This window comes from Heterocephalus glaber, unplaced genomic scaffold, assembly GCF_053883595.1.
Source record: "Heterocephalus glaber isolate CG9 unplaced genomic scaffold, H.glaber_assembly_v1.0 deba00001429, whole genome shotgun sequence".
In the NCBI taxonomy this organism is placed as follows: domain Eukaryota; kingdom Metazoa; phylum Chordata; class Mammalia; order Rodentia; family Bathyergidae; genus Heterocephalus; species Heterocephalus glaber.
Genome location: NW_028258294.1, coordinates 11,380,678 through 11,391,238, shown reverse-complemented (window position 1 = coordinate 11,391,238; position 10,561 = coordinate 11,380,678). Strand labels below are relative to the sequence as shown.

The 10,561-nt window shown below is 37.0% G+C and overlaps 1 protein-coding gene across 1 annotated transcript; it reads left to right on the top strand.

Moving 5' to 3' along the window:
* Positions 1 to 4: 4 nt before the first annotated feature.
* Positions 5 to 10,521, top strand: Cwc15 (CWC15 spliceosome associated protein). The gene is made up of 7 exons (XM_004838056.4): positions 5 to 198; positions 1,368 to 1,507; positions 2,021 to 2,133; positions 2,344 to 2,432; positions 3,599 to 3,706; positions 6,802 to 6,920; positions 10,354 to 10,521. Exons 1-7 carry the CDS (start codon positions 121 to 123, stop codon positions 10,481 to 10,483), a joined length of 777 nt encoding a protein of 258 aa, XP_004838113.1. The 5' UTR covers positions 5 to 120; the 3' UTR covers positions 10,484 to 10,521.
* Positions 10,522 to 10,561: the final 40 nt, after the last annotated feature.

Below are 10,561 nucleotides of genomic sequence, written 5' to 3'. Positions count from 1 at the left end.
CGGATTGGTCGTGGCCTCCGCCTCCGAAAGCGAGAAAGCGCTTGGGTTTTGCTTCCGGGTCTTGGGTCGTAGCCGTGGACGCAGAGGATTCTGGGAGCCAGGCGTAGCCATGGTGTTTATATGATCTACGGAAGTTGCTGTTTTGTGTTTGAGCCCAAGTGTGCGGCGAGAGGATTGCGATATATTCTCCTTATACGGGTAGGACGGGAAAAGGCAGCTGGGGTCGACTCCGGAGAGGGTGGAGAAGGCCCCAGAGCGGTGGGCATGTGGGGCGCATCCACAGCTTTCAGGCCAGCCGCTGAGGACGCAGCGTGGAGGCAGCTTTGCTTCAGGCCCTTAGGTGGGCCCGGGTCGCTCCCACCGCAGTATTCGCCACCCATGGGAGGGCAGCGAGTTCATGGTGACAGCCGAGGGCGGGCTCCCCGGAGGCGACTTTGCCCTAGCAAGAGACCCTGTTTTCCCCTCCGGATACACTCCGTTTCCCTTTCTGATACTTAAGAGATGTATATTAAAAAGAAAGAAAGGGAGGAAAAATTCTATTTCTGTCACCCATTCCATTCATGTGTTTTTCCAACACTAACGGAATTTTAGTAACCATATGTTCCAGGCAAAGTTGTTTTGGTTGCTCAAATCTGAAAGTAACGTAAAGAATAAGTTCCTAATTTTTGGTTATTAAGATCCTTTGCGGGTGAGGTTCCTGATTTCTGAGCATACAGAAATATGTGTGTATATAACTACAAATTTATGTAAGTTAAGTATAACCCACATAAGTTCTGATTTATATTATGATAGCTGTTAAAGGATAAAATTGAATCAAAAGATTGCTAAAGAATATTGCCCTTGTAACTGTCAATTGAATTTTAGCACTTCTCTCTGAAACACTGAGTAACTATGTCGATGATTTTTAAATTGTTTTGTTTTTGTTAACTTATTTCTCTTCTTGAGGTTTAGATGCAATGCAAATCTTAGTTTGGTAGAATAAGAGTGAGTATTTTTAAGACTTAGTCATGGCAGTTCTTTACATGGACTTTGACATGTCACGTCTCCTACTTTTCATAGTCTTGTGAGGATTGGCCATTTCCACAGGTGACAAACAAAATAGGGAACTTGTCCGAAGCGACACAACCAAAAGAAGTGCAGAAACACCAACTCAGGTCTTTATAACAGAATATTTTGTTCTAAATAAGAGCTACCTGGGAAATCATATTCCATGTACACCTTGAGTCTCATACTTTGTTTTCTTGAGAATTTTGTTTAAAAATTGTTTGAGAACTTTCGTGGAATAAAATTGGAAGTTTTTCACAAGGATAGATGTTGAGTAATTTATAAAATGAGAGTGTATTGGAAATAACAACTTTTTTTTCAAGGCACAAAAAATGACAACAGCAGCCAGGCCAACTTTTGAACCTGCAAGAGGTGGAAGAGGAAAAGGAGAAGGTGATTTGAGCCAACTCTCAAAACAGTATTCAAGTAGGGACCTTCCCTCTCATACAAAGATAAAATACAGGTAATGATGACTTTCATTTTTTTCTTATTCACACACAAGACAAACTGTTAAAGGGCATGATCATGGTATATGATCATGTTTGTTGTATCACTTGCCTATTTTCATAGGAATAGAATGATAATAAAAGGTCCACAATAAAATTATGCTCTGATTTTACAGTGCTATCTACATTCCTCTTAACCAGGAATTTGCATATGTAGATAGAATAGTAATTAATATATTACCTTAGATTATGAGCACTATCAGCACTAATCCATATGAAATAAAAGTATTTTTATAACAAGCCTGTGAGTTGATATCAGTGTGCAGCCATATTGTAGGAAAAGAAGTGATGCTATTTGGGCTTCTTGAAATATTAGAAACACCACAAATGTGTTATCTTGTCCTCATTCTTGTTTTATGCTCAAGGGACAGTTTGCATTTATCAACTGTTTTCCATTGCTATAGCCATGTAATTTTTTTTCTTTGTTTGGGGTGAGTAACATTTTTGCCCTTGGTTTGTTTCTAATTTAGACAAACTACTCAGGATGCCCCTGAAGAGGTTCGTAATCGTGACTTTAGGAGAGAATTGGAAGAGAGAGAGAGAGCTGCTGCAAGAGAGAAAAATAGGGATCGTCCAACCCGAGGTGCAACACTGTCCCAAATATTTGTCTCATAAAATTATGTTGTTGATAGTTTTGCTCTCATGTAGCAAATTGCAAGTGTTGATATTTTTGTGAATTCTAACACTGCCGTAATGCTTTTAATGTGGGCTCTGTGTGCCCACAGGTCTCTTAAACATTGTAAGAAGTGCAGTAGTTGTTTCAGTGAGCTAAAAGATGTTTGTTTTCCTTCAGAACACACAACCTCCTCCTCAGTGTCAAAGAAGCCTCGGTTAGACCAGATTCCTGCTGCCAACCTTGATGCAGATGATCCTCTAACAGATGTATGTTGTGTTTTCTCCTTTTGTCTCTGTCTAGTAATTTATCGTGTTTTTCTAAAGTATGTTGTTTTAATGCTCCTGACTTTTATGATGTGTGTTTGTTTTCACATAGTGTTATTCAAATGTGTCTCTAAACTCAACCCTAAACTTCACAGTTGATTTTAAAATAAAAAGTATTAGTGTGCATTAAGGACTTAAAGAACAAGTTTGATCTTTCGAGAACTGAATATAGAAGCAATCTATTAAAGGACATACTTTCCCCAAAATGTCTTGTATTAAGGCCTAGAGGTTGTGCTAGCATATTTTCTTCCAGAGGACACACTTTAGGTTGGGTTCTGGATTCTGTAAACAGCACCCCCTAGTGTTATACCCATGGGCCTTTCCTCATTAAATTTGAAGCTTCCTTCAGCAGCTCAGTACACATAATGGTTCCCAGGAGTCACACATCAACCCATTAAAATTCAGTGGTGCCTTATAGACTGTAATTTGAGGTTTTCAACATAACACTGGAAAAAATCTAAGTGACCTGTCATGGGTAGTATCTAATTATGCACATATGTCAGCAGTTAATTCTAGAGCTAACTGGTGGAGTTAACTACTACTCATTAAAACAAATCCCAGTTTTAGGTGAAATTTAATGATTATTCATTTGAAATTATTTAGTACCCTTTTTGTATGTCTAATTATCCCTAATTGCTAGCTGACAGTTGCTTTTAGCTACATAAAATTACTTTTATTCTCTTTGGATGATGCACTGTACATATGTACTGTGTTTCATCATGAAGTATTCACTTTCTGATTTTAGAATATTTTCATGTGAAGTTCTTTTTGGCCATGTAAATTTTTTTTTTTTTGGTACCAGGGATCGAACTCAGGTCCTTGAGCTTGCAGGGCAGGCGGCAGAACCCCTGAGCTAAATCCCTGGCCCCTTGGCCATGTAAATTTGAAAGGCACTTTTATGAGGAATGGACATATTAGTAAGAATTCACAAGCTTTTTCTAGGGCTTTATATTTTGGTTCATTGTTGATTTTAATCATGATGTTTAAGTACATTTTCCCCCTAGGAAATTTTATTTCTGTCCTAAAGATTTGTTATGTGTAATTTTTATGGGGAAAAGTGGATATGTATTTTCTCTCCAATATCATGGATCATAATTATGCCTTTTTAGGAGGAAGATGAAGATTTTGAGGAGGAGAGTGATGACGATGATACTGCAGCTCTTCTTGCAGAACTGGAAAAAATTAAAAAGGAAAGAGCTGAAGAGCAGGCCAGGAAGGTAAAATGAGTGTTAAGTATTTACATCTCCCTGTCTTCTCACACATTTTTAAACTCAAATAATATCTTTGTGTATTAGAAATTTTCCTAATCATGTCTGAATATGATAGTGCCCTATAGATCTATAAATCTGATTATTTTTATGAGATCCTAAGTCTCCTGGTTATGTTGGATATTCTTTTCAAAGAGTTCAGACATGCTAATAGTCATCAGCTTGATTGTATTCACTTGTTAGGTCAATACACATTTACTCGGTGTTTATTAAATATCAGAAGAATCAAAGATAATGTATAGTCATGATCTACAAAGTTTCTTTCTCTTGCCTCCCACCTAGGCACTTGTTGAGGCAATCTTTGTCTAGATCTTATGTACTATAGGGCAAGTTACCTAACTGCTTTAAGTATCCACAGTCTTCATTTACACAGTGGAAGAAAAGAATGTCTAATTCAGTATCTTTGGGGAAAAAGACACACAGATTAAGACCCCCAGATATAAAATTGGGAGATAAGCACAAGTCTGAGCATTTAAGGTTTATAAACCAGTGCTACAGGAGTTAGGATTTTGTTCTAAAGGTTATGAGGAGCCAGTTGATTTCAGCAGGAGATTGATAAGATTGCATATGCATTTTAGAAACATTATTATGGCACAAATAAGAAGGATAGATTGGAAAACACTGAGGAGACTTTTCAATAATCCTCACGTGCAGTTAAGAATATCTTAACTTGCATGATAAGAATTGGAATTGAGAAATAAACAAGCACTAATAGAACAACAAAGGAGGTAGAATTGACCACATATGGTGACGGTTTGGTTGCTGCACCAAAACATAGATAACTGATTGCATATACAAAGAGAAAGTGGAAGGGATGTATTTAAGCAGAAAGAGATGATGAGTTCTGTTTTGAACATGTTGAATTTGACACTTGGTAAGACATTTGAATAGAGATATCTGCCCCCATTTTCAGCCAGAGTATCACAGTTCTTTATGGACTTTGGTGTAAGATTAGAAAGATGGAAAAGCCGTTGGAGAAACATAGTGACTTGGATTAATGCTAAGAATCTGAAGAAATAAGAGTTCAGAGAAGTGTCAAGGAATTCAGAAAAGAAATAGAATATGAGATAGACTTTGAAGACTGTTAGAATTCAGATTGGAGGGCCGGGGGATTTAGCTCAGTGGCACTGTACCTGCCTCGCAAGTGCAAGGTCCTGAGTTCGACCCCTGGTACCGAAGTGGGAGAGGGGATTCAGATTGGAAGAAGAAAAATGCATGTAAAGAATTAAGAACATTTCTAGGATCTTTTGCTTGCCACTAGAGGGCAGTCATTCCCCTCTGTTTTTTTAATGTGCCTGTCCTCTGTATACTTACAGAGACAAATTTATGTAAATGATTTGGGTTGACCTTGGAGGAGGATAAACATTTTAGAGGCCTGGAAGTTAAGGGAATTTCATCCAATCTCTGTACAAAAATGTGTTGGTATTTCTTGGAGTTGCATCCCAACCTTGTTTCTTTTGTCCCTGTTTTCTCTTTCCATCAGCTGTTATTTTGATATGTCCCACATCAAAAGGCTATTAGCCTTTATCAGGGATCAGCATACTTCCTTTAGTAAAGGGCTACATGATAAATACTTTAAGATGGCTGGTCGTACAGCCTCTGTTGCAACTACTCAACTGCTGTTACAACACAAAAGCAGCTATAGAAAAATATATAAATGAGTAAGTGTGATTGTGTTCCAACAAAATCTTTATTTGCCAAAATGAGAAAGGGTAGTTTAGATTTGACCCATGGGGTATCCAACCATTAGCTTATGCGCCTGGTATTTGAATATAGGAAGAGTAGGTGCCTTTTTCTGCCAGTGCTGTGTGTAGTAATCAAGTGACTCTAAAGGAAATAGTACTCTAAACAAAAAGTCCAGCACCTATGTGTTAACGTAAAGTTTGGACACAAGTATACTTGAGTTCCTATTTTTCTAGCATCTCAGAAAAATATCTTTGCACCTTAAGTATAGTATAGTTTGTTAAATACTGTATATACTTTTTAAGGGGCTATCTATTCTTCAGTTGGAGGGATAGTTCCTGACTTTGCTTAAGTTCTGAGCAGTGTGACCTAAAGGAATTTTCCTGTTTGTGTTTCTACAAATAACATCTTCTCACTTCTCAGTTTTCTTGATAAAAATGAAATCCATCATTCACATTTTCACATTAAGATGACGTGTCAGTAACCTTTGTGGACAATTAGGTTCACTTTAACATAATTTCCAGATCTATTAAATTAGTAATTGCTGTCATTCCCCAAATACAGCAAAATTGGATTTATATAAAGATAACATGTTATTAGGTAGGTCTAGAAGTTATAGCTAAAGATTTCAGGCATTTTATATTCCTAATTTTGAGAATGAAACAGGTGATTTGAGTTTGAAGAGATTGATGCTAAAATAAAGATGTGTTGAATGAGAGATAAAATATAAAAATAAAGATTAAATCATAAAAATGAAATGGATATGTGTCAGGTAAATTAATAGAAGTGCATGTTAATGGAATGTTTTCTTTTACATAGTAGTTTGATTTTAGTAGTTGCTTGATAATAATTTGTCATTAATCCTTAAGATGTAAGCTTACATTATAATTCAAAATAAAATTGCTTTGGATCACAGTCTGTGTATAGCTCTAAAAATTGAGGCACTAACTTTACTAAATGTGTCTTTGATGTTTAATGTGTTCTTAAAAATATAAAATGCTTATTGATGTATTCTTAAATATTAAGGTGATTTTGTTTGTACTTCAAAAGAGAACAGATTTGGATATGTATCTCGTAGTTTTTCAGAGGTAGGAGAGATTAATTACTGTATGATGGCAGCATGAAATTTTTTTTTTTTTTTTTGCAGTACCAGGCATCGAACTGAGGACCTTGTGCTTGCGAGGCAGGTGCGGTGCCACTGACCTAAATCCCTGGCCCGGCACCATGAAATATTTATAATTAAAATGTCTAATTTTCTTCTCATACATTCCTAATAGTCTTTTTTTTTTTTAATGAGCTAATATAAGATTTTGACCTAGAATTAATACAAGTAAATTTGAGTCTTTTTCTGTCATTGACAGGAACAAGAACAAAAAGCTGAAGAGGAAAGGATTCGTATGGAAAACATTCTTAGTGGAAATCCTCTCCTTAATCTCACTGGCCCATCCCAGCCGCAGGCCAACTTCAAAGTTAAAAGAAGGTAGATTAAGTAATGGGTTGGGTTTATATAAAGAGATTATGAATTGGCTACCTATTGTATTATGTTAAGCTTCTAAAACTCCTCTTCCACTAACATTCTTCTATATCTGATTTTGGGAAAATGGAAGAAGGAAAGCAAAAGAAAAACTCATTTTCAGTAGATATTTATAGTAGCCACCTATATACCCAGTAATCTAAACACTGGGGGTAGAGTTATGAACTGAGCCCTTAACCATGCAACTTTATGTATTATGTGCATGTCTCAGTGCTGTAGTTACCAAGACCACCACTCACATTGAAATACTCACTGCAAAGGTTCAGGGGACTTGGTGTATGGTTGTATTCACAGCTAACATAGTAAAGACACACAGCTATGTCATGTAGTTTTACTGTTGGGTAACTTAGTAAGGATACGTAGGCAGATCATGAGGGGCAAAGATACAGACTGGAATGGGAGGAATCCATGTGTAGACTTCTTTAAGCTCTGTCCCTCCCACAAGAGGTACACAGAACAACAAAAATGAAACAACATATGCGTGGTATTTCTGCCCAGGGAAGCCCAGTAGAGACTCCATGCCTAAGGGGTTTTTTTGGTACCGGGGGTCGAACTCCGGTCCTTGCACTTGTGCAGCAGGCAGCTGAAACCACTGAGCTAAAATCCCTGGCCCTTGCCTAGGGTTTTTATTGGGAACTAGTCATAGAGGCAACTTCTGCCTAGCACATACCAAAATCCAGACCCTCAAAGGAAAGTAAGTGTTGGACATAAAGCACATTATGCATACATTTTGGCATAGTAACAGTGAGAAACACCTGAAGCACAGGTTTCTGAATCCCAGCCAAAGCCCAACCTTACAAGTGGGCCTAAGGATAGCGGTCTTCAGTCTGTATGTTAATGCTTTTCTGTAGTGCAAATGTATGTGGAGGAGTGAAGAAAAAGGCTGAAGAGGGAGAGAAGATGAACAGTAAATCCTTTATATAGTGTGTGTGTGTGTGTGTGTGTGTGTGTGTGTACATGTACATATATATGGTAATATGTAGAAAAGATTATTGGAAATACTGAGTAGGAAGAAAGTTGGTTATTATTTTACATAAGATAGGAAACCCTATCAGCTTCACTTTTAAATGGCATGCATTACAGTGGTACCTCGGTGCACGAGCTGAATTCTTTCCACGATTCTGGTTGCAAACCTAACTGGACAAGAACTGAGTCAGATTTCTCCATAAGGTCAACATTGAACCTAACCATTGAATTTGATTCAGTTCTTGTCCTACTCAGTTTGTGACCAGAATTATGGACAGAATCAAGTTCGTGAACTGAGATATGACTGTATTTCTCACAATCTCCACTGGTACCATCACCCATCAGGAGTGATGTGCCTCTAGCTACTTGCATGTTTACCACCTTCTATCCTTGTCTCATTTTTTTCCTCAACATAGCAACCTGATCCTTTGTAAACTGTAAAATCACAACAATAGGTTCTTACTCTAAACCTTCAGTGGCATCTTAACTCATTCACAGTAAAAATGTGCTCCTTATAATGATTTATAAAGCTGTAAAAATCTACCTACTCGGTGCAGTGGCAACAGTATACTCAAAAGAAGGTTTACTGACAAGGTGACAGAGACCAGGCTCCAAGGTATTTGGCCTGAGCAACTGAAAAGCTAGAGATAGGGAGGAATGTAGCCTAAGGTTGGACTTGGGGAAGGTAACAGGTTTAGGACATGGTAAAGTTTGGGCTGTTATATACCTGTCTTGGATATATAGTTTAGTATGTTTCTGCAGTTACTACAAGCTGGAGATAATAAATTTGGGAGTTGTCAGCTTATAAAAATTTTGAAAGCTGTAGCATTGAGCAGTATCATCTAGAGAATGAGTGTAAGTAGAGAGAAGTCAGAGTGCTGAGCCTGACACTGTCTAAAGGTTGGGTAAATGATTAGTTATTGATCCCTGGAACAGTGCCCAGTACACAATAGGTGCTTAATAAATATTGTTTGAATGGACAAAAAGAATCAGCTGAGAAGGATCAGCCAGTGGGGAATAAGGAAATGAGAACCAGAAAAGATTGGTATCTAGGAAGTACTGTATTTCAAGAGGAAAGGAATTATCATCGAGGTCAGATATTGATGTGGAACAAGTGAAGTGAGTACTGAGATTTAGCAAAATAGAGGAAAAGTTTTAGTATGGGAAGAGGGACAAAAGGCCTGTTGGGAGTAAGTTAAGGAGAGAATGGATATAGAAAAAACTATATTAAATGTTTATTAAGCTATATAGCTTAATTCTGCCCTTTTTTGTTTTTTTGTTGGTTTTTTTTTGGTACCTGGGACTGAACTTAGGATCTTGTACTTTTGAGGCAGGCAGCGGCACCACTGAGCTAAATCCCCAGCTCCGTTCAGCCCTTTTTTGGATACAAATAGAAATATATCTTAGATTCCAGTCATTGATCTGTTTGTATACTGCATTAGTGACAACTTCAATATTTTCCAAAGATACCCACATCCTTTGTTTATTTCCCATGTGCAGCTTCTTCTGGCAAATAGACACATTAGATGGCTTTGTATTTCATATATATTTATGACAGTATGTCATATATTTGTGCCTTGTTGTTTATATGCTAGATCATATTCTGAAATCATGCTCTTTATTTTCTGTAACAAGTATTTTATAGTCCACCCAAGGGTGCTTTTTAATGCTTATGCTTTGAAATCCAATCATTTAAGCAGATATTTCTTTTGTGTGTGTGTGTGTGTGTGTGTGTGTGTGTGTGTGTGTGTACTGGGGATTGAACTCGGGACCTTGTGCTTGCAAGGCAGGCAGCAGAACCACTGAGCTAAATCCCCAGCCCTAAGCAGATATTTCTTTATGGTTAATGTAGATGTAGGCCAATATGGGCCTTAATTGTTGCATTCCAATAGTTCTTTCTTTTTCTTCCCTTGTAATGTGAATAGTACAGTGGACGACTACCAAATGTTAACCGATAGAGAAATATATAAAATCTTCAAAACCACCTAATCTAAACTACACTAAGCTGACTACTTTATACTAATCATGGTAGTCTTTTTTTGTTTTGTTTTTCTTGTTGTTTGTTAATTTTTAAATTAATTTTATTGGAACATTTTAAGTATACAGTACAGTTACATTCATCATTGGAATCAAGGTAGTCTTTGCACTGCCTCTGTTTTAGACCTAAAAACATCAATAAAGTTGATAATGAAGTTTCTTTTATTAGAGACATAAAGATGGTGTTTGGTATGTTCTAAATAGAAATTGTCCCTCCTGCTATAATAAAGCAAGATTCTGTATTAAGGATCACTCTGTTCTTTGGCTGTGTCAAGTAAAACATACTAAGCATCTTTCTGTGTAATACCAATTTTTCCATTGCACATAGTATTCTTGTCATGTGATGCAAACATGAGGGCCTTTTTTTTTTTTTCAGGTGGGATGATGATGTTGTCTTCAAGAATTGTGCAAAAGGTGTAGATGATCAGAAGAAAGACAAAAGATTTGTAAATGATACACTGCGATCTGAATTTCACAAAAAGTTCATGGAGAAATATATTAAGTAGTACAGTTTTATGTGCTTAATTAAATTCTGTAAAATGTTGAGGATTGGTTTGATTTTTTTTTATCCTTCCCACCATCTA